General features: G+C 39.2%; 1 protein-coding gene and 1 long non-coding RNA gene across 5 annotated transcripts; one reads left to right on the top strand and one right to left on the bottom strand.

Annotated features, from left to right (window-relative positions):
* Positions 1-1,342: 1,342 nt before the first annotated feature.
* LOC103139078 (verprolin) lies at positions 1,343-23,589 on the top strand. Of its 3 annotated transcripts, XM_016672216.1 has the most exons (8): positions 1,343-1,762; positions 12,460-12,692; positions 14,456-14,513; positions 15,867-15,945; positions 16,070-16,111; positions 18,080-18,543; positions 20,839-20,976; positions 22,851-23,589. In XM_016672216.1, the coding sequence occupies exons 2-8, from the start codon at positions 12,559-12,561 to the stop codon at positions 23,382-23,384; spliced, it is 1,449 nt and encodes a 482-aa protein (XP_016527702.1). In that variant the 5' UTR covers positions 1,343-1,762; positions 12,460-12,558; the 3' UTR covers positions 23,385-23,589. The 3 variants fall into 3 exon arrangements, with proteins under 3 accessions (XP_016527702.1, XP_016527703.1, XP_007553613.1); XM_016672217.1 differs by lacking the exon at positions 16,070-16,111 and having other exon boundaries at positions 1,344-1,762; positions 18,197-18,543; XM_007553551.2 differs by lacking the exon at positions 16,070-16,111 and having other exon boundaries at positions 1,344-1,762.
* LOC107836416 (uncharacterized) lies at positions 2,091-19,796 on the bottom strand. 2 transcript variants are annotated; one of them, XR_001662304.1, is made up of 4 exons: positions 18,865-19,796; positions 18,633-18,684; positions 3,047-3,158; positions 2,091-2,884 (listed from the first exon to the last, which is right to left on the bottom strand). It is a non-coding gene; the product is annotated as an uncharacterized LOC107836416 (long non-coding RNA). The 2 variants fall into 2 exon arrangements; XR_001662305.1 differs by lacking the exons at positions 2,091-2,884; positions 3,047-3,158 and adding an exon at positions 7,757-8,043.
* Positions 23,590-24,627: the final 1,038 nt, after the last annotated feature.

Below are 24,627 nucleotides of genomic sequence, written 5' to 3'. Positions count from 1 at the left end.
GTGCTCTGAAGACTCCAGCAGGTGGGGACAGTGGTGGAGCAGAAAGCTTCAAAGGTGTTAAAAAACCAAACTAGACCAAAAGAAACACACCTTAGGTCACAAACAAACTGTGAGGGTTTTCTGGTGACACAGGATTTAAGTTTCAGTGTGCAGGAGTCAAAGTAGTCAAACTTCACTGTTAATTAAATATTCATTATACTTTTAATTCATTTTGGACTCTGTGCTTTCACTTTTCTGCTTCCAACCAAATATTTTAATAATAAATAGCAATATTTCAGGTGTTTTGATTGATATTTAGCTGCAAACCTTTCTGTATTTCAGTCTAAATTACTCCAGAGCAACAACATTAAAGGGAACCTATTATTCTTCCCTCCCTTTTAAACAAATTAGGATAAGTCTATGTGTTATACAAAATATGTTCATTTCATAAAATTATTATTAGAAAAATAAATTTCACCTGCTTAGCTTTTCTATTTTTAGCTCCTTTCAAAATTTAGGGCTCTGTCACTTTTATGCAAATAAGCTGGTGCTGGCCACGCCCCCAACTCGGTGTTTACACTCGCACATTTAAACGTGAAAATGGCTGCAAATAGATGAGCAGTATTACAACCGTACATCTTTGAAAAGCATTCATAGAGCCTCCTGTATAACCAACGATAATCCAGCAGGTGGTTTTTGGATGGAAAGTCAACAACAAAACACTTGTATTTTCAAGCAGCCATTGTACACTGTGAAAGTCTCTAATTAACAGTAAATTTTACTGTATAAATACTGTAAAATTTTGGCAACCACAGCGGCTGGCATTTTAGAGTAAATTAGAGACTTTTTTTTTACAGTGTACAGCTCATACAGGGTAAAACCAGCTGACCAAACGTGCTGGAATTCAGCTGGGGTTGCTAGGTAACGGGGCAATGCCCTGGAATGTGACTCAACAATCAGGAGGATTTGGAAACAGCTTATTGTCCAGCCATAAAACATGAATTTATTGCCAAAACCTGGATGTGTTTTTTGTTTGTTTGTTTTTTTAATCTTGGGCTGTTTTTAGAAGCAGTTGAGACCCTATTGGAAAAACAAAAACGTGAAAAAATTAAAATTGTTTAGAATAAATCCTCTTAGAGTGTAAAATTAACATATTTTGTAGAGTTTTGGCATAACCGATGTTCTGAGTGAGTTGTTCTTTCAGCATGTTTTTGAGTCCAGTTTACGATTAATCCACTGATAAGTAATAATCGTTTCAACCCTACTTCAAATAATCTGAACATTCCCTTTCCAACCCATTCATTAGTCCTCTAATTGCACTTCCCCATGTACCCGGGAGGGGGTGCTGGAAACGAAAAGCCAGGTTAATAATTGGGGGTCTCCAGCTCTGCCTGTGTCACATGGAAGCGCGGTAGCCGAGCTGAGGGGATGCGAGCCGAGATGGAGGGGGCTTAAGGGACCGAGGAGCTGAAACCTGGCAGTCGGAGATAATTTTGGAGTCGCATCATCATCATCATCAGCAGCAGCAGCAGCATCAGATAAGGATAAGGATAAAGGTGGGGGACGCGGACGCGCAGGTTGAGCTCTTCCCAGCCTCCCCTCTTGGCTGGGGGTGCGCGGACAGGATGCCACATGAAGTGCGCTGCATCCCCGCTCTGTGAAGCCCGTGAAGAAGGTCTGGCGGTGATTATGCTCGCAGGGAGCTTGAGTCAGTCCGAGGGGAAGCAGAAACTGAAGGAAGCGACCGGAGCCGATGCTGCGCCTCTCCAAACCTCTGAGCTGAGTGAGTACGGGGGGCTGCTATAGCGCAAAGCTGAGTGTGACAGGCTGGAGGGAGGAGGAGGAGGAGGAGGAAGAGCAGAGGAGGGGGGTGGGGGGGCCATTCATGTACATATAGATTCAGCTCGATAAGCATCTTTTATTCTTCTAGGAAATGTAAGCTGCGTCTCTTTGTGTTTCCTTCATCCAACACAAACACACGTGCGCAGCCGCCTCAGCATCGCCGCATCGCCTCTTTATTTTGGGTTTTAACGCGCATTCATCTCAGAACTTCATTGTGTTTTAATGAGAAGGAGGCGATCTGGTGATCTTTCTCTCTCTCTCTCTCTCTCTCTCTCTGTGTGTTTGAATGTGGAGCAAATAAAGATCATTAACGTTGGACCCTCCTTTAGCGTTCCTCCCTCACCCCCATCGTGGCTGATTAATAGGGGGTGTGGAGGGGAATCTGGCTTTGTCGCGTTAGTTACCAGCTGACCTCGGGGACACAGCATCCTCACTTTGATCTGGAAATTAATCGGAAACGCTTTGATGATTAAAGGAGGCAGAAAAGGGAACCGGGCTGCAGGCTCAGTGAAGCAAAACCTTGAAAATAAGCACTGCATCATAATGGATTTTCTTTTTTTTTTTTAAGCTTCTACCTGCACCCAGAGACAAGAAAAAAAAACAAAATCCCCTTGCATGGAGGTCGGTGTCAGTCGACATCAGTGGAGTGCTGGTTTGTAACCTGTTGTCAGCAGCATTGCTGCAGCTTGAGCCCAGAGGCGCGGCGAGCCGGCCAGCCAGCAGGCTGAGTGTGATTGATGCCTGCTGAGCTGTTACCATCATGAGCTAGCCTCCCTGGACACGCACACACAGAGAAGCCCTTCATGCGTGAATATCTTTATTTTAGCAAATGAAGAAAAAAGGAAAACACACACTGAGCAGGGGCGCTGGTAGGACACAAGTTCTGACTGAAAATAGGGTTAAAATTTCCAGCTGACTGAGTGCTTTCACACCTGATTGTCTGTTGATGGGTGATAAAGACTGCAACATTTATTACATGTTTTACATGTTCAGATGCTTTGTTTTGCTTCCACGCTGAAACGTCTGTTCCCCTCCTCGCCTGTGGTGGCGCTGGAGCAAAAACCTGAAGGAAAGGCACAAAAATCTAAACAACATAAAAAAAATGGAGTAGCATCAGATTTTAGTGGTTGTAGGATATCTTGTTTGTCTTTGGTAAAAGAAAAAGGAACACAAGCCATTTCTCCCGCTAGAAGTAGATATGCGTGTTTGTTTTGGTTGCATTTACCCAGAATGCCCTGCGCTGTAGTCCACTTCCTGCTTTTGGAGCTTTCTCTGGTCTTCATCCATCCACATATCCATTTGAACCAGCAACAGAGTTCATTTAACCAAACCGAGACCTATTGGTGTTTTCATAACTTAGTCTGGTACACTCAGTTGGATTGAAAATCAAATTTGCAACATTTTGATCCACTGTGGTTCACTTTCACACGGCACTGTGTCAAACAAACCGAATTAATTGTAAAACCTGTTCCCCACTTCCCCTGTGGTGGCGCTGCATCAAGAACTACTGAAGGAAATTATATGAAAACCTCTGAAGACGACATCTGAGGTTCTTCATGAAGAAATGCAACTTCCTTCTTCACGAAATCTAAACAAAAATGGAGTAGTGTCAGATTTTAGTGGTTGTATAATTTGTCTTTTGTCTTTATTAAGAGAGTGACCAATTTCTCAATTAACCAATTAGCAGTTGCTTCCTGCTTTTGGTGTGGTTTCCGGTTCACTTGGCGTTCACATATGCATTTGAACCACAACAGAGTTCACTTCAACTGAACTGAGGTTTTAAGACGGACCAGTTTGCACTTTTGGTCCGCATCAATGTTTGATCAGACCTCCTCAAGCAAACCCGAGTTTCGAGATTAACAAACTAGACTTTGATTATACAATCAGAGACAACATTATTTGCTGATATAGTTTAGCTTAAATATCTTCTCCTCCCAACATTTCGGACCTTGAAGCTGACGGACTACAGCAGCAGAAGACCACACCCAGATCCAGGCTCATCAACACTGGACATCAACAGATTGGAAAAATCTTTTCTTGTTGGTTGAGTCTCAATTTTAGATGCAACATTCAGATGCTGGAGTTAGAATTTGCAGTAAATAACATGAAAACATGAATCCATCCTGCTTTGGACTTTGGGGGGATTCCTTTGTGCATTGCAAGGAGCCGTACAGAGCTGACTGTGAGAATTAGCGTCACAGCTAACATGACTATGAGTCTACAATAGACTCATGTTAATAACGTTTCTGTCAATATGCCAAAGTTAGCTATAAGTCTGTTGTATTTCGCAAAACTTCAATGGGAGCACTTTTTTGCATCACAAAAAAGTGACAAAAGTCATGTGATCAACAGCAGGATGTTACTACTGGCAGAAATGTAGAAGAAGACGACAGGAAGTAGTAGCAGCATCATGGCATGTCTTGCTTTTTAATGACTTTTTGCCTCAAAAACTTATTCAAATGTGATTTTAATTGGGTTTTTTATTTAATGGAAACAACGCAATTACAAAATTGCCTTTTTTCAACATTAGCAGAATATCAACAAATTTTTTGCACACATTTGTAATGAAAATGCAGTTACTGATTTACAACAACTTATATATAGCTGTGTTTCTATTAATTGCACAATTTGACATTTTGAAAATAAATTTTCTTACTGGGAACTCGGCGAAAAAAACTCACGATTTTTGATTTAAAAAAATTTCCACTATGATGAGTTGGTTTTTTGCCAGTATCAAAATTGGTTTAAATCGTAAAACTTCAATGGAAACACTTTTTTTGCATCACACCAGTCATGTAACGAGCAGTCAGATGTTAACAGTGGCAGAAACGATGAAGACGACAGGAAGTAGAAGGAGGATGGTTTGTTTTCGTTTCTTCTGACAGCTGCTCCAGAGCTCTCCCAGCATCACACGGTTCATAAAGAAGTTGAACATTCTGAATCCATAGCTCTTCTGTTAAATCGACAAATCGCTGCATACGTAGCTGCTCCCTAGTAGGCGGGGCTTGTCGCTCCAGTGCCTGATGCCGACGTCTCGTTGAATAATGAGTATATCTCATGTAACTGTTTACATCCATCACTGGTGTGATTTGTATTGACTTATTGCATGAGCAAGCTTATTCATGTGTAATTTTAATTTATTTCTACTTTAATGGAAACATTGAAATTACAAAATTTTATTTTTCCAACATTAGCAGAACATAGACAAAGATTTTGCACACATTTGTAATGGAAACCCAGCTACTCACACATTGTTTTATAGGTGACAAACTAAAGTCTGAGGCGAGTTTAATTGATTTTGTGGAAAAGTCTGAGCAGTAGCTTTAATATTTGAGCCGCTGTATTTGTGTCGGTGGTGTTTGCTGGAGAGGCAGCGCTGTAAACACCAGACCCGAGTTGCACATGCAGGCTTCAGCCTTCTTCCTCACAGGGGCATGGTTAATCTTTGCAAGCAAACATTTGACCTAATTCACATTCTCACACAATAGCATCCTCCCCTCTCTCTCTCTCGCTCGCTCTCCCTTCCTCCCCCTAACACACACACACACACACACACTTAACCATGTCGCTGTTATTTGTGTCACTCGGAGGGTGAGGATTTCGCTCCACATCAACTCCCAGGTGGTTTATGAAAACCTGGGCAGATTGGCGGAGCCGGGCCCCCTGTTTCCAAACCGGCTCTGGTTTTATTAATAATGAAAACACATGTAAACGCAGAACATGTTCCTACTCCCGCTCCCGCTGACTGCTACCAGGGCTAAACACGTTCCTCAAAGTGCCTTTTCCACAAGGATTACACCTTAAACGCTTGTCTGCCTCCAAGGCCTCGCCCGGCATTCTGAACAAAACCATAAACATTCAGCTAAAGGAGATTATGGCGACCTTTAAATGTGATATGAAATGTGTGTAGTCAAGCAAATGTGCTGTCTGGCGAGCTTCAGACTTCCTCCCAAGGCGTTTAGAGGATGAAACGGATCCAAGTCAACAGGTGAGCTGGAACAAACAGCTACCTTTATGATTAATTTATTCATTTCCATAAACAGGAGATAAATACCCAGAAAGCTTCATGGTTAGTTTTGACTGACTTTCAATTAAAGAAATACAGAAATTCAACTTTGTGTGATTTAAGACAGGAAACATGTTTAACTACCTGATTGTAAATCTTTCCTTGAATCATAACGCTTTCAGTTTTTCACATTTTGTCATGTTACAGCCACAAAAAACAAACAAAAAAACATGAAGTAAGTGGAAGAGAATTATACATGGCTTTATACATTTTCTTCACAAAATAAAATATGAAAAACCCGATTTATTTGTTATAAGTTCACTGAGTCAATTTGTTCTGTAATTATTTTTAGTAAAATTGTAGCTGCAAACCTTTTGTTTACCAGATTTGATTATTAAACTATAATTTTTGTCTGGGTTTTTTTTTTTGTTTTTTTTTTAAATAAAAGTCAGATTGGAGGAGCACAAATTCTCAGTTACATTATGATCCTCAACATTTTAACAATCAATTAATAAAAATGTACCAATTAACTGTAAATATGTTAAACATTTTTAATTTAGATGCATTTAGTTAAGTTATATTCAGAATTTTTAATGCAAAATTTATCAACATTTTTAAGTGGTGTGTGAGTAAAAACTAAACAAAGGCTGTTTTTACCGTTTTGTTTTTTAACAACACAAATAATTAATGAGGCCCAACACAGATTTAGTCTTTTTCAGCCTCTAACTCGATTTCTCCCAGATTATTTAGCTCCATCCATCAGTTCTCTCCAGCTTCTCTGTTCCTGCTAAAGCAGCACATCCCTGCAGCATGATGCTGCCACCACCATGCGGGGATGTTGTGTTAGTTTAGTGTTTTGCTGCATCTCATTTATGGCTTGTGGAGATAATTTATGGAAAACTTCCAGACAGTTTTCCGTAAATTCCTGGTTTGTGGGAGCAGAGCTAACAACTTATTATCCTGTTACGAATCTCTGCATCTCCTCCAGAGTTACCACAAACCTGTCGTCTGATTCCTTTAAACCCATGTGCTTAAAAAAATACAAAAAAACACCCTGACATTTTTTGGCATTAAGTTAATGTTTTTTGGTGTCTGAAAAATGAGCCGTTTCAAGAATTTCCCAGTTGTTGAGTTACGTTCCAGGGGAACTGCGCTGTTACCTAGCAACCCCAGTCAAGCCCAGCCCGTTACCTAGCAACCATGCTGAATTCCAGCACATTTGGTCAGCTGGTTTTACTGCTGTACAATGGCTGCTGGAAAAGACAGGTGTCTTGTTCTTAACTTACCATTCAGAAAGCACTTAATGGATCCTTGTTGGTTGTGCAGGAGGCTCCACTAATGCTGTTCAAAGATGTATGGTTGGACAATTGCACGTCTGTTTGCATCCATTTTTATGTGCGAAAGTGGAGTTGGGGGCGTGGCCAGCAGCATATTTTGTTTAGATTTAAAGTGACAAAACACCCTAAAACATATCAAAACAAACTGAATAGAGCAAACTAAAATCTGATTATCTAAAAATGATTTTGAACATGTCATGCTCGTAGATCCATCCCAATCTGTTCGAGGAAACGTTACAGGTCACTTCTAGGGTTTACAATTACAAGCATAATCTTTCATTTTCAGATGAAAGATTATGATGACTAAAGATTTAACTTTAGTCATTCAGATACAGTTTTTTAAACTTCACCTTTGACCTTTCTGCTGTGGTTTTCAGTCTTCATAAAGCTTCTTGTTCTCTGATATTTTCTAACAAACCTCTGGCGCCGTCACAGAACAGCTGGATTTATATTCAGATTAAATGACGCACAGTTTCAGGCGACCTTTGAAAATTAGACTGAACTTATTTAATTCAGGTATATCAGGAAAAAAAACGGGGAGAGGAAAAGAAATGTTCTACAGGGAAAGGGGAAAAGATTGGGAAAGAAAATGGAAACGATGGAAAAGAAAGAAAAGGGAAAAAGTGGGAATGGGAAGTAAGGAAAGGAAATTATTAAAGGAAAAGAATCAAGGCAGTAAAGTAAGTTAAAGGGAAGGAATAAAGTAAGGGAATGGAGTCCTCTTTGGGAAATGTGACATCTCGTTCTCATCATCTTCAAACACCTGCCACACGACGCCTACACATGTCTTCCTTCCTCCCGTCTTCTTTCTTTTCCTCCACACCTCCACCTTCCCCCTTTCTTCTCTCTCATTACCCTCTCTGTCTCCACCACTCAGCTCTGTTGTCAAATGAGCAAAGATACAATTATCCTGACACGGTCGAGAAAAGATGCATATTGTTCTTTAAATCCAGCCTGATATTTCAGACTTTTCATGATCCGTGCATGATGGATTCTCCGCCGTGACATTTAAAGCAGTCCGCAGACAGCTACAGCTATTAAAACAAGTTTGATAGACATGCTGGGAAAACATATTCACTTTTACAAATCATACTTTTAAATTAATTATAATACTTGGGCATCTGCTGCTGAAATGTCCCTTATTCATGGAGCTTAATAATAATAGTAATGATGATAATCAAAGTGATTTGAAGCAGAAAACAAAGCTGTTGTGTTCCCGCTTGTTAGGATTCCCTGAACAAAGCGAGGAAGCTCAGATCAGCGTGCACAGAATAACCGAACAGACCTGTGTGGGAAATCTGCTGCAAATTAGATTTCATGCTGGGAACAGTTGGATTCATGTCTGGATGTCTACTGAGGGAAATGCAAATTACCAAAAAAGTCTGCAAACCCGCAACAGCAGAGCAAACTTTCACCGTCTCTTTAATGTGTTTATCATGCTAACAGAAAGCTAGTTTTGCTTTTATATGCTGTGATGTAACAGTTATAAAGATGAAATATTACAAAAGAACAACAAATAGGTGTGGCTGATTATATCATTTAAAATGAAAGTTTTCTTTTTTTTCATGGTAAGAATTTTCATTTATTGTCATGAAATTTTCACTTATTTATGACAACATATTAGAGCTATAGATAGAAAAAAAAGAGAATTTCTACAAAAAGCTCAGGCATTTTCTAAAAATTAGAGGGACGTTTCTGAGTCTAAAAAGCTAAAAAAAAATTCTAGAAAAAAAACTCAGAAATTCTGAGATAAATTGCAGAAATTTTCTAGAAAGAACAAGAAAATTTCAGAGCTACAAAAAGTCAAAACAATGCTGGAAAAAACCTAGAAATGTTTAATTTCAAACATGAAAACATGAGAAAGGAGAAAATTTATGGATAAAACCACACATTTTCTAGAAAAAACACAAGGATATTTATGAGCTCCAAAAAATGAAAATTTGTTTAAAAAAACAACTGAAATTTTGAGATTAATCTAAAAAAATGTTCTAGAAAAACACATATAAAATAGTACATTTCAGCAAAAAAAAAAAAGATTTTTTTTTCCCTTTAAAATTACATTTCTGAGCTCCAGAAGCTGAAAAATTGCTTGGAAAACATCCAGAAATGTTTAAACTGATCTCAGAAATGTTCTAGAAAACACGAAAAAAGGAGCAATTTTTAAGCACAGATTTTCTAGAAAAAAATTCAGAAATTTTAAGATTAATCTCAGAGATGTTCTAGAAAAAAATGAGAATTTCAGAGTTTTAAAAAGTAAAAAAAAAAGTTTGAAACTCAAAAATCTGAGGGTTTTTCTAGAAATTTTCTGTGATTAATCTCAAAATTTTATAGCAAATTTTCACCTTCTCAAAGTCAGAAATGTCAGATTTTTTTCTGAAAGATTTGTGAGATTAATCTCCTATTTTCTGAGTTTTGTCAGGCTCTTAGAATGACATTACAACCAAACAGTGTTTTGCAACTGAGATATTGCAAACAATACAACTGTGATTTGATACATTTATATATTTATATTTATATTTAGTGTTTCTATCCAGGATGCGTCTGATTAGCAATCAGGAAATAGTGTTTATGGTTGGTGATAAAATCCAGAATAAGTGTATTATATGTATAGATGCCAATGAAGCCAATAAAACTCTGCCTCTCAGACTATAAAACATTTCCTGTTGATTGCATCATTATCTTCTTATATGACATTTTGTAGTGTCTGTGTTGTGAATTTGTTATGATAACCTGTTATTGTTGGCGTTAGACGCCGCTTCATGCCTGTGAATGAAGACAGCCTTGATAATTGTTCAGACATGATCCAAATAATTGAGATTACTCGGTCATTTGTGACAGTAACGGCGTGGGAGGAGATGAAGAGGAGTCGCTGGTTGTCAGACGGCGTTAAACGAACCAGAGGATGTTTTTCTATCGCTGAAGGTTTTGATTAGTCTGAGAAAAAAATCTGTGATTTTAATTAAAATATTTTTCTGTTCTGGAGAAACTGATTAAAAATATGGGAAAATATTCAGAATTACAGCATTTAGTCCGTCCGTCCGTTTGGATCATTATCCTGTTCAATAACCAAACGATCTTTTATTTTTTAGGTTATGTTGTTTCAAATATTAACATGTCTATACTGGGCATGTGGAGCTTTTTCCATGTACTAATTTACTGATTTTCTCCAAACCCTCCTGCCTGTATTTGCTGTAGTAAAGCTCAATTTTAACATCATCTGACTAAAACATGTGGTTCCAGTTAAAGTCCCACTAAAGTTTAGCAAACTTCACATGTTTACATTTGTGATGTTGGGACAGACATAAAAACGTTTCTCTGGTATCACACTGAAACAACACAACATGTTTAAATGTTACTTTGACTGAGCCATTACCTCTACTTTAGTTTATCAACATTCTTCTTCTTCTTCTCATTTTGACAAAGACCAAAATACCAGAACAAACATGGAGGCTGCTCTAAATTGATACCTTAAGAAAGATGCTTTAAAGGACAAGATACAAACTGTAGTCAGTTAAGAACAAAATAAATATTTGAGAGAAAGATAAGATATGCAGCTTGATCTGAGGCAGTCCTTATGCAGGACGCAGCCGTCTTGGCTCTGACAGACAAGTGAGAAACACACATGAAAACACAGTGTCATGGTAGACAGATGGCATGATTTGACAGAGATCAGACTTGTTTGCTTGGTCTTTTGGTGCAGTTCTGTGTTTTTTGTTGTTTATTTATAACATATTACGCTGCCAGAAGAAATTACGTGGCAGGCGGCGAGGAGCAGAGAGTTGGGGGGAGGGAAGAAAGGCGAAATGTTTCTGTATGCTCATTCTGCTTTCACACTCGTCTCCGTCAATGTTTCAGGTTCCTCTGCCTGCTGGCATGTTCGGCTCTGACTCGCTGCAGCTCCGATGCATGTTTGTTGGTTTTACAGCGGTTCAAATGAAGAGGGGGTAATTATTTACCCATATGGATCAACAGTTGTGTGACAAACAGATCGACTCCGCGATCTTTCCCTCAGCCAGATTCAACCAAAGAGGCGTCATTTTACTGTTGGTTTGCTGAAAATAAACACGTGAAAATTTGTGTTTGTGGGGAGTTGTGCTGTTGATGTCTGTAACTGTGACATAGTAATCCCTACACATGCTAAAGCAGAAGCAGGGGCCCCAGGCTGGATGTCTATTCACTTCACTGCTCCTGTGCTGGATGGAAAATCAGACTGTCCTTCTTTTCAAACCACTGCTCTCCTTATGCCTGCAGCACAGAGAGGACATTTTTAATTCTGGTTGCTTTGGGGCTGCAAACGATTAATTTTTATTAGTTAACTAATAGGTCCGTTTAAATCTTATTTTAGTGTTGCAGTTTGGCCGCCATCCAGCAGAGGGCGCCGCTGATAACTTTAAACGGAGCCGTTGATGAAAAAACAGAGATGGCGGCGGGCCGTAACATAACGGCAAAAGATAAACGGTCGAAACGAAGTCCGTATGGGATGAAAATGCACTTTTTGCGGTTAAGTTTTAAAATAAACTTCTTATTTTTATCACCGTAATAGCGCTCATTTAGCCGAGCTGTAAGGCTGAGCAGTGTTAGCTTCTCATTCATACATCATTGATGTGCTAAGAGGAAGAGGAGATGACAGAAAAGCGGAGGCCATTACAGAAAAAATTAACATGACGCTGTGGTGAGTTAATTCACTTCATGGAGCGAAGTTTCCTTCAAGAGCAAACACAGAAGGTACTTTTGTATGAATGTCTCTCTGTTTATGGGGAAATGTTTCACATATTTTACTCTTCATCTTTTTTTTGTGTTGTATTTTATAAATACGTCTTCAATTTAATGTGAGAAAAACAGAATTTTCTGTTTAGTCACTAAGTGTTTTATACATCTGACGATGTCAAAAGTCAATCAATAATTTTTGATTCAGCATTTTATGAAACATTTTGCCCTTCATGTTCTTGATATGAGAGAAAACTCAGGTTTTTAAGACATAGACGCTTATCAATTAATTGTTGACCAATAAGATCATTAATCGATAACTTACATCCATAATATTTTATAATTGTTAGATTTTTTTAAATTCAGGATATTATGAAATATTTACCCCTTTATGTTATGAAAAGCCATCTTGAAAAGGGCAAAATTCAGGTTTTTAAGAAAATGGACGCCTATGAATGAACCGTTAGTCCATAGATAATATCAGTCAACTCTAGAGATGAACTCATCCATCGATAACTTGCATCCTTATTCGTAATGATTTAGAAAGGTCAGATAACGTTGTAATTAAGCCCTTCTCTGTGTCTGCAGATCCCAGTGAGACCGTGGCACTTCGCTGCGTGCATGAGTGTAAGGGTGTAAGTGTGTGTGTGTGTGTGTGTGAGAGCAAGTGAGCGCCGGTGCTCCCACATGGCCTCCATGCAGGACGGGCTGAACTTCACGGCTCCTCCCTACGGCAAGGTCCTGCTGCTGGGCGCTATCGCTGCTGCCTCAGCCTTTGTTGTTACCATCCTGATTGTGGTGCTCTGCGTGGGCTGCCAGAGGTGAGAGCAACACTACATGATCCGTGCATTTTAACCACTGCTTGGAAATCCACTTTTAGTTAAAAATGCACCAGAGGTGGGAATAATACGTACTCCAAATACGGAAAAGATGTAGTCATACTAAGTTATTAATTCAAAATACTTCACAATATGAAACGATTAATTTGATTAATCATCATGAATCAATAATTTAAATCATGCCATTTGCTGAAAAAACACAGAGCAAATATTAAAATAAAACTGTACAAAAGAAAAACTTTTTGCACTTGAGAAAAATAAACCTCCTTTGTCTGTAAATACCCTCTAGCAGGAACTCCTCAAGTGGCATAGTTTTAGTTTCACTTGGTTGATTCTTAAAAAAATAAATAAAAAAATCAGCTCCTTCCATTAATTAATCTAAAAATTAACCAACAGATCATCTCTACACTGTATTGATATTAAATCAAACAGAAAAGCTCTGCTTTTTGTTGATGTTAAAAGTATTTAGTTAGCTGTAGATGCATCCTTTGTTACAAATGATCAAGCATTCACTAAAGGAATGCCATGTTATTTCATTTTAGGCAATAAAATGAAAGGAATTATTTGTTTATTTGCATCTTTTAAAGTATTTTTAATATTGTTTATAAATCATTTAATGAAAAATCAGCAGAATGTGTCAATGTTTTTATCTGACTAACCGATTAATCGTCAGAATAATTGATTAATCGATAGCTAAAATAATTATTAGTTGTAGCTCTATTTAAGATAAAATGGGAACTGAGCATCAAGATCTGCAGTGTGAACGCAGCCTAAGCTATAGTTCAGCTGCAGAAGAATACTCTTCCTGACGTGACGAAACCATTTTATCTTCAAACAGAGTGACTTCTTATCAGCTAAAAAATAAAACATTTTCACTTCTGTCTTAGCTATCATGGCTGAGGCTGAAAATAAAAGAAGAGATTCATACTCAAAGCTTGATTCATCTGCATCACTGAAAGTTACGATTTGATTTAAAGCTTTTTGGATTTAAACCAAATAATAATAATGTAAACATTTAACTCAGACAACGACCTTTTGAATACTGCACACTTTAAAAAAGAATTTGGCAACAGACTGCTCGTGTTTTTTAAATGTTGGGACATTGCCTGGTTGAGTGAAAATTATCTGCAACTATATATAATGTTTGGCAAAGCTGTTCAAAGTGATCTGGAAAGTAGGAGCTCTTGGAGGTGAAAGATCAAATCAAACTCATGTTCTGGCATGCCTAACAGATACATAGAAATATAAAAAGATAAATGCTTAAAAAAGCTGTGGAATAACCAATAAAGCTGCTCCTCAGACTGATAATGAAGATGTTTATTTTAAATCTCTTCTTTAGCTGCTGTAAGTTAAGTTACTTACAATTTATCAACCCTACAACTCCTGGCTTTTTCTGCCAGACTTCTTTTTCTTTTTTTGTTAAAAATAAATTTTTTTCTCCCTGCTGTGACTGAGTTGTAATGAATCGTCAGATTTTTTCAGAGATAGAAACATTATTTGTAAATGAACAATCATTTCTTCTTTGGAAATGCATTCAGCTCTTGGCTTAATGTGCTTAGCTACTCCCACCACTGGCAGGCATATGTGCAAATGTGAATCAGTGCCGTTCTCTTGAATGCAGTCGTACAATGACTCAGCTTTGTACTAAAAAAATAAATAAATAAATTGACTCAGGCACAAACGCTGCACACTATCAGAGCATCAGATCTGCATCCTGTATGAAAAAGCGCTGTGTTTTATCACAGGAAGGGGAAGACGCACAATGTGCCCGGTGAAGGTGGAAAACACCGCCTCATGGACATGGTAGGTATCAAAACAATCAGAATATCTCAACTGGACTGCAGCCAGCACATGTAAATTTAGGACAAAAAGTAAGAACGATTTAATATTTCTTTATTGTAACAGTGATTATGAGTAGGGGTGCACCGATTTATTGGCCAGACGATTTCCTTAATTTTGGGAGATTGGTGATTGCCTGATACTTGTATGTGAAGCCAATCTTATCCATCGATCTTATTTTCCTCAGCAAAGGTCTAAAAATCAGCCACTGTCCTCTTCTGCTCTCCTGACCCACCAGGTCATGTCTGCAGGCATTAAGTTAACAACAAAAGACGACAGCGCAAGGCATTCTGGGTGAATACAACCAAAACAAACCGATGTGTCTAGCATTAGCAGGAGAAATGTCTCATGATCTTTTACCAAAGATGAAACAGAAATCCTGCAATGGCAAATATTTGTGAATAAGAAAGTTGTGCTCCGTTACAAATGCGCGCAAAACTTTGCCCATATTCCGCTAATGTCGAAAAAACAATTTTGCAATTGGGCTGTTTCCATTTAAATAAAAATGCAACTGAAATTACACGTGAATACGTTTGACATTAAAAACATGGCACACCATCATCCTCCAGCTACTTCCTGGTTGCAACATCCTGCTGATGATCATGTGTGAAAAAAGTGTTTCCATTGCGTTTCTGTGAAATAAAACAATTTCAATACAGCCAAAAAAATACCAAAGCAAAACTTTTAATCGAAAAACAAGTTTTGTTCCCATTTAGAACATTTATTTTCAAAATGTCAAATTGTGCAATGATGTGGTCAATGGAAAAGTAGATGGTGTATTCTTCAGAGGTTTTTGAGTTGTTTCCTTCAGTAGTTAGTGGTGCAGCGCCCCTACAGGCGAGGAGGGAAATGGGTTTTTCAAACAGTTTCGGTTCTTTGACAGTGTAGTGTAAAAGTGAAAATGTAACAAATGTTGCAGTTTTGGTCCCAAATCAAACCAAATCTACTGGACTATCAGGTGTGGAAACACCTTTAGTCACCATTATAGTACCTGGATTACCAGAAGCTCAAAACAAGTTAACTGCAGAGTTGACTGCACCAAGACCAGCTGCTTAGTGAAGAAGATTTCATGGTTTTATAGTTGTGACCCACATACTCAGTTCTATCTACAAATGCATTTTCCTCACAAACATTGTGCCAATTAAGGAGAAATCAGAAGGCTTTCCAATGAATTACTGCCAAAACATATTGTTACAACAAAGAAATAATCCACCAAACTTAATTTTTAGAGTTTTGTGCTAAATGTAATTTAACATAATTCACCAAAATCATTCTGAGAACATTTCTTTAGCCTTGTTGGTTTGTGTGTGTTTTCAGGGTATACTCAAGCAGTCAAAGCTGCGGTCCATCAGTAAATCTGACACGGAGATGAACAAGATGAACTGCAATGGCAAAAGTGAGTGCATCTCTCACATGTAAACTTTGTTGTGTGTTCCTGTAAAGTGTACCTCATTGTTGTCATGGAGAAACTATTGTTCTTGTTTCAACTGCATGACAAAATAATTTCTGTGTCATTCAAGTTGATTTTTGGGACATGAACACAAAGCATCGGGGTATGCACTGTAAGTATCATTTATTTGTAACCATTAAAAACACCAAACTTTGAGTTTGAAGGTCTTTGCAGTGTTTCCTGGACTCTTTAATACACGTTCTGGCCCAAATTCCCTTAAAATCTGAGAAAATCTGAGGACATAAGACGAGAAATTTACCCGCAAACAGAATTCACATCGTAGTTAAGATTGAGCTTTATTTAATTAGACTGTTCAGACCTAATTTATGAGCATCTCTCTCTCAAAGACACGAATCAGAGCGCCAAGGCGACTCCTGGAGCTCCATCACTCGGAGTCAACAGGGAGCTGCGTTTGTGGGCGCCGTGACAGGAGCCCAGGAGGATTTGAAGAGATAGAAACATATGTCCTGCCTCATATTTGTCCCGCTTCCACTGCAGAGTGATGAAGCCAGTTTGGATCCTTATACTCAAACATCTATGTCAGTTCCCAGTTTACTGTCTCTTTCAGACAGGGCTGCGACTAACGGGTACTTTAGTAGTCAATTATTCAGACGATTAATCAATTAATCGGGTAAAGAATAAGCATATTCTCAGATTTTTGAGCCTTTTTTTAACTAGATATGGAATACATTAAAAGACGTAAATAATACAATTCCTTTCATAAATAAGAAAACAAATTTATTGCCTAAAATGCCACAACATTCCTTTAGTGTACACTTGATCATTTGTAGCAAAAGATGCATCTGCAGCTAAAAAAAAATACTGTCAATTTGTTGATTTTTTAACTAATAATTGGATAGCAAAGGTGTTTAATTTGAAATAGGTGAAGCTAAAAATGACATCTAAGTTCTGGGTTGAACATATCTACAGATAAGGAAGGTTTTTCATCTTAGATGCAAATTCTACATATTTTTGTACATTTTTGGCTTATTACTGCTCTAAGCTTGTTTCAGCAAATGGGTTTTTTAAGCGTCTGTGTAGTCCAGTTAATGATTAATCAATTACTACATTTGTTGACGATTATTTCAATAATCAATTCATCCGATTAATCATTTCAGTCCTACTTCAAATACTTCCCTGTCTTTCCAGGAGGGGGCGCTAGAAAAGATTGGGGCGACTTCATCTCTACCTGCGTGACACGATTCTGTATTATCCAGCTAGCGATTAATCTGTTACTAAATTAGTTGACAATTATTTAGTTAGCTTTTCAGCCTGACTTCTAATACTCTGAACTATTCCTTTTCTATTGATTAGACTTCTAATTGCACTTCTCCATCTTCCCAGAAGGGGGCGATGGGAAAGAAAGGCCATGTTAATAATTGGGTGATCTCCAGCTCTGCCTGTGTCACATCAGACACAGTCAATTTGTTGATTTTTTTTTATTAATAATTGGATAACAAAGGTGTTTAATAGGACATTTGTTTTTACAGAATTTGTTTTTACAGAATTTGAAACAGGTGAATCACTAACTGTATCCAGTTAGCGATTAATCGATTAACCAACCAATCCATTTTATTTGTGTAGCACATTTAAGCAACGAGGCAGTTCAAAGTGCTTTACATCATAAAAACACAAAAATACAGTCGTACAAATTACTACTAATTAGATCGACAATTATTTCACTAATCAATTAATCGCGATTAATCATTTCAGATCTACTTCAAATACTAAGAACTATTCCTTTTCCCATTCATTAGTCTTTTAATTTCACTTCCCCATCTTCTCAGGAGGGGGCCGCTACATCACCAGGTGGTGATTATTTCAATAATTGATTAATCATGATTTGTTCAATTAATCGTTTTCAGCTCTACTGTCAGATTTTCTTTCTCCGATGTTCATAAACCCTTTGAGGATCAGTCAATCGAGGGATGTGAATTCTGTTTTCTGGAGGGTGTCAGCTGAACAGAGAGTATAATAGCGGCAGCATGAGCCCTGCGGAGGCATCTTAAGAAACGTCCAGCCAGCATGGACCTTCTGCCGCTGCCCAGCCACTGGTCTAACTCTGACCTTCGTTCTCAAGGCAGGCAGCTTCCCCAGATCCCCTCTGGGACTGGAGAGGACAGCGAGCACACTTATTCAGAAGTGGGCCAACGTTCCTCCACTGCACGTACTGACGATGCCCTCTACGCCATGGTAGGCAGGGCCGGGCAGACGGACACTCCGGCCCCTCCGGCCGTTCCCGCCAACACCCCGGCGCCCCCGGACCCGGACGGCGAGGTGGACGGAGCGCTGCCCGAACCCGAGGCCCCGGTCATGTCTCCCCCACACCCTCCGGAGACGGCGGAGTACGCCTGCGTCAGGAAGCTGAGGAAGGCTGAAAAGGCGCCTCAGAAGAGGGACAGTGGGACGGATATGGCAGAGCCGCCCGCCCCACCTCCACGCCATGGGCCACCGTCGCATCCCGCCCCCCCACCGCCTCATCCCCACAGCACAAAGTTGCCTCGTAGAAACATTGAGGCCTTCAATGTCCCATCATTCCCAAAGGTTGGTACAATTTATTCTACCATTTAGTTACTAGGTTGCTGAAATCTTTTGCTACATTTCTAGAGTTAACATTGAAAAAGTTTGCCTACCTGGATGTTCAGCTCTCAGATTTCTGTTTGAAGAAGTACCACGCCGTACTTTCTAGAAAAAACAAGGACATTCCTGAGCTTGAAAAGTTGAAAATCTGCTAGGAAATAAACTCTTGAAAAAAAAAGTTAATTTTCTTTGTTTAAAAAGTCGAAAACTTTCAAGTAAAAAAACGCAGACATTTTGATATTAATCTCAGAAACCTTCTAGAGAAATGACTTGAGTAAAACTCACCACATACTTCATCCGAAATGTTGAAATTGACTCTCACTGATGTAGTTGGGTGACGAAAATTACATCTAATGTTGCGTTCCGGTAAACCGGGAAGTCGTAACTCAGATCTGGGTTTGACGTTAGACCCGAGGCAACATCGTTCCAGTTGAGATGTTGGAATTTCAACATGGCGACGCCCGTAAACATTCTTTGCAATACCTCTTAGAGACATTAAAATTTTACTTTCCAGACACCAGTTCTGATTAGTTCAGTTTAGAGTTGAAGGCGCCACATTAACACTGATTTTAGAGGCATTCTTACTTGCATGTCTTGTGAAAGAAACGTGTTTCCACCACATGTTGCTGCTGTTGATGTGAGGAGCGTCGTATCGAAACTTGAAGTCCGCCTGGCAAGTTGTAATTGGTGGTAGTTGGAGTTGCTCCCAGTTTCCCAGCGGAAATCCGATTCGGTTAGGCATTACAGTTGATTTTTCTAACTACGAAGTCGTAATTTCCCAGTTCCGTGTACAACTGGAACATACCATAATAACTCCACGTGGATGCGAGCTGATGGAGAACACTCCAAAAACAGGAAGCAAACTACAACGCAGGGCATTCTGGGTAAAGACAACCAACACAGACGTGAGAGTCTAACGCTAATGGGAGAAATGGCTTGCGGTCTTTTGCAAAAAAAATAAAATAAAATAAAATAAAAAAATAAAAATAAAAATAAAGAGGAACCCTAAAGCCGCTAAACTCTGAGGCCACTCCGTTTTTATTTACATTTTGGGAAGGAAGTTGTGCTCAGTGTCTTCTTCTGAGGTTTTTATGTTGCTCCTTCAGTAGTTCTTACTGCAGCGCCACCAAAGGTGAGGAGGGGAAACGTTTTTTTAATTAGTTTGAATCGTATGATACTGAAAATGTAAAATGTTTTTTGTGTGTTTTTGGTCTAGTTTCCCGTGCAAATATGTTAATACACTTGAAATGAGACAAAATGAGCTTACAAGTAACCTTTCAGCAGTATATAGGAGCTTGTTTTAGTCAATAATACCTTAATATTAATGAAAAAGTAAAAATTTTACTGTCAGATTGTCTATAATATGAGAAAAATATCTTCTAAGTGAAATAATCTGCCAGTGGAACTAGAACTTTTTCATCAATATTAAGGAACTGTTTACTTAAAATAAGCTCTTATATCTTTCTGAAAAGTTGCTTTTCAGAAACAAAAGCGATAATTTTGTCTTATTTTGAGTGTGTTAAGGTATTTTCACTAGAAACTAGACCAGAAATACTCGGTAATCTTTTGCAGCGTGGCGTTTCTGTGAGGTTTCCTCTTGGCGGAGGATCTGCGGGGCTGTAATTGTGCCAGTGATGCAGTTTCCCCCGGCTGTTCTCGTACGCTGGCACTTCTGCTTAAACCTCTTTGAAGTTCAGGCTGTGAACCTGTTTATTTGTGGCCGGGTTCTTGTCTTTCTGCCCTCAGCGGTGTCACCTCCTCCATATGTTCACAGCAGCAGGACTGCAGGTTGGCTGGCTGGTTTTTACTGTACATTGCTCTTTGCTCCCCTCCAGGTGACAGTGGGACGCCATTTGCTGCCCCCGTTTGAGGTCAGAAAGGTCGCGCTGTCTGCTGTGACCCGAGTTCATTTACACGCACAGTTCACAGGCTTACAAGCGTACGCAGTTTGCTCACAGGTCTGGCCGCCACAGATTTCCTTTTGGATGACGCAACTCGCTGAAATTGAGTCATCTACAATAAAAGCACCTGCTTCCTCACAGGCTCCACCTTTCAGGGAAAATCTCTTCAGCGCCGCATGAAATCCATTCAACACGACTCCAACACTACGCCATTTCTTAAGAGAGGTTAATTTGTCACCCATGAGTCCGTTTGGAAATGCAGTTTTCACAGCTGGAGAGGTCTTCCCGTCTCTGCAGCAGCATGCCTGAACATGTGACCAACTCTGTCCTAAAGCTTGGCTTGTTGCTGTGCTGACAGGAAGTGATGTTTATGGGCAATGGAGAGCAGTACATCTGGAAGCCTCCGGAGGATGATGACATGCTGATGCTCCAGAATAAAGCGCTGGGTCCACTGGGAGCCCATTTAGTGGAGAATATACAGCCGTCTGCCGCAGTGGTGAGTGACGACGACGTGTAACGCGATTCAAAATGTTGGTTGTTCTCCACCTCTAATGCATATACAAATCAATTTATTTGCAATGTAGTAAAGTATTCATTCCCTTTGAACTTTTTCAGATTTTTGTCCCCAACACTAAGGGCCCAGTCAAAGTAATGCACAATTATGAAGCAGAAGGAAATAGATATAGGATTACACTGCAAAAACACAAAATCCTACCAACTATTTTTGATCTAGTTTTTGATCAAAAATATCTTGGTGACAAATCCAACTTACAAGTAACTTTTCAGCAAGAAATATGAGCTTGATTAAGTCAATAATTCCTTAATATTGATTAAGAAAGTACTAGTTCCACTGGCACATTATTCACTTATAACAAGACATTTTCCCATGTTATCAGTAAAATAATCTCCCAGTGGAACTGGTACTTTTTAAAAATCAATATTAAGGAATTATTGACTTAAAACAAGCTCATATTATTGTAAACTTTCCTTAACATTATTTTAAAAACACGCAGTTTTAATTTTTTGGGTTGTCAGAGGTAAGAACAGGATTTGATTTATTCTTTGGCAGATTTGGGTCGCACAAATTCAGTTCAGAGGCCAAAAATGGCCCACGGACTGCACTTTGAACACCCCTAGTCTATAGAAATGTAAGCAAAATATCTGACATTCTTCCTTACAATCAAAAATATCAGGTTTTAAACATAATTTTTTTGTACATTTCATTGTCTGAAATGAAAAAAATGTAAAATCTGTTGAAGATTGTAGATGTTGTCAACAAATATGTGTTTTACCAAACGTACTAAAGCTGCTTTATTTTAGCTTCAGTCTTTTGGGGCTTTATTGAAATAAGACAGGTTTCTTTAATTGCTTGGTGACGCTGATGAAAACACAAACGGTGTCAAAATGTTGGTGTCCATGAAGCGTTTTGAGAAAACCTGAAAACCAGTCAATGAGCTCCAGTGTTTTCTGCCTTTTCTTGTTTGAAGGTTTGTTTGTTTGCCGCTGGTGTTCGGTTTTGAAGAGAGGATTCCTCTTTTCCTTTGCTGGTGATTACTTTTAATGGAGGTCATATTTGTGCAGGTGTTTCTGCCACAGAGTATTTTATTTTCTTTAAGCTCCCTGAAGGTCTTTTTCACTTCATTGCTAGATGGATGGATTGAAAAACATTTACAGTTGTGCAGAAAACAGCTTTAATATAATCATCCTGTTCTGTCCAGAGAGTTTATTTCACTGGACTTGAACTATTTTTGCAGAGAGCTGAATGCAAACAAATACTTTGGCAAAACAATCTAGTTTTTGGCAGTATCCAAAAATTATACTCAAGTATGAGTAGCACTACTTTAACTTATTTATTCTGAAGTAAAAGTAAAAAGTAGCAGGAAATTACTAAGGTAAAAATGCCACTCAATAACCGATCAGAACATTATTGGTCACACTGCGAAAACAAGATCTTACCAAGTAATTTTGGTCTAATTTTGTTACAAATATCTTATTAAACACTTGAAATAACTAAACTAACTTAGAAGTAACGTTTCAGCAACATATAGGAGCTTGTTAAAGTCAAAAAAAGTTTCATTTCCACTGGCAGGTTATTCCACTTATTTTACCAAATTACAAGTGAAATAATCTGTAAATTTTCAAATAAAATTAAGGAGTTACTGACATAGAACAAGCTCCTCTATCTTACTGAAAAGTTACTTGTAGATTTGTTTTGTCTTATTTGAAGCGCACTGAGATATTTGCACGAGAAACTAGAGAAGACAACGGGTCAGGCTTTGTGTTTTTGCAGTGAAGCAGCTGTTTACACCAGGATCCTTGAACATCTTCTTAACGTCTCTGAATAAAAAACATTTTCCTGTCTGACTCCAGGTGGCTGAGATGTACTCCAAAGTGTGCAAACCTGGAAAGAAGAAGAGAGCGATGCCGGGTTCTCCCCCGGCGAACCTCGGCTTCCGGACCTTGGGTCGAGGCGACCGGGACCGAGACGGTGGATTCAGCGTTGTGGTCAAACCGCAGACATGGGCCCCTCAAGAGGGCAAAGCAGTCGGAGGCTCCCTGGACGACCACTGCTACGAGTCCATCGGCACGGAGGAGTGCGACCCGGCGTACGACAACATGGAAGGCGGGGGCGCCTGGAAGCGCGAGCGGCCTCCGAACACATGTGCCACGCTGCGGCCGAGGAGGAAGAAAGCCCAGCAGCCCCTGCAGCAGCAGCACCCTCCGCCGCCGCCGCCCACGCAGCAGACGCCCAAGTTGCAACACCTTCCTGCCAAAGCCCTGCTGCTGCCGGGGGAGAACCTGTACGAGAGCATTGGCGACCTGAAGCAGGGCTCCGCCACCTCCAGCACCACCACCATCTTCACCTTCAACGACGGCATGGAGATGTACGTCACAGGGCTTTGAGGCAGCGGCTGCACTGTGACCCCCTCTGAGCTGACACTGCTGGGTCCCATCATGCCCACCACACGTACTGTTTACATTAAAGTAACGACATCAGGCCTTTCACAGGCGCCACGCTGCAAAAACACCACATATTACCAAGTACTTTGCTGCAGTTTCTAGTGCAAATGTCTTAGTACACTTGAAATTAGGCAAAACAAACTTACAAGTAACTTTTCAGCAAGATATAGGAGCTTGTTTTAAGTCAATAACTGCTTTAGGGTGACCTGCTATGCGTCCTTGAGGAGAGATTTCTGGGCTTTTCAAATTCAAATTCAGAAACACTTTATTCATTCCAAATTAAATGTTGTTATAATTAATCAATTCAAATTTTGCAAAGAATTGCTGTAGATGGTGATCACTGTTGGCAGGGAAGGTCTCTTGTAGCAGTCTGTGTTACAGCAAATCTGAAGAAGCCTCTGACTGAAGACACTCTGTGTCATGAAAGAGGATGGCCAGGGTTGTCCATAATTTATTTATTTGAACAAAACATGTTCATTATATTTTTTGCACAAAATCAGAATCATAATTATTGTCATTGTGCAATAAAAAAATAGCAACTCTGCAATGAATACATACATAAAACAAACAGAAACAACCGAGATATTAAGAAAATAGGTTTGGATGAATTTACGATGTTTAGACCAACAACAGCTCTTGGGTAGAAACCGTTTTTTTTTTAAGTCTGTTGAAATCATTTTTAGATCATTTTAATCTGGTCTGTTCTACTTGTTTTGAGCCGTTCTAGCGTCTCCGTCACTTTAAATCCAATAAAGTCCTGCTGACCACGCCGCCCATTGGCTGAGTGGAAATGGCTGAAAACAGATGCGTGATTATACAGCCATGTTTAAACATTATTCTAACATCTTTTCTGAATGTTAACTCAACAACTTGTGTTTCCCAGCAGCACACAGCGGTAAAACCAGCTGACCAAATGTGACTGGTCTATAGGAATTCAGCTTTGGTTGCTAGGTAACGGGTTGGGCTCGGCTGGGGTTGCTAGGTAACGACGCAGCGGCTGCTGATTTGTGACGTTACATCCAGGAGTTTTTGAATTTTCACACACTAAATAATACAAAGTTAGTGCCAAAAAAGTCTGGGTGGTTTTCTGAAGCGATTTGGGTGTTTATAGAAGCAGCAGAGACCAAAATGGAATTATAAAAATGTGCAAAATGTGACTTTTGAACAAAAGGATCCCTTCAATATT

The sequence above is a fragment of the Poecilia formosa genome, unplaced genomic scaffold (genome assembly GCF_000485575.1).
Source record: "Poecilia formosa unplaced genomic scaffold, Poecilia_formosa-5.1.2 Scaffold57, whole genome shotgun sequence".
Lineage (NCBI taxonomy): Eukaryota > Metazoa > Chordata > Actinopteri > Cyprinodontiformes > Poeciliidae > Poecilia > Poecilia formosa.
This window is presented reverse-complemented; position numbering and strand designations above follow the sequence as displayed.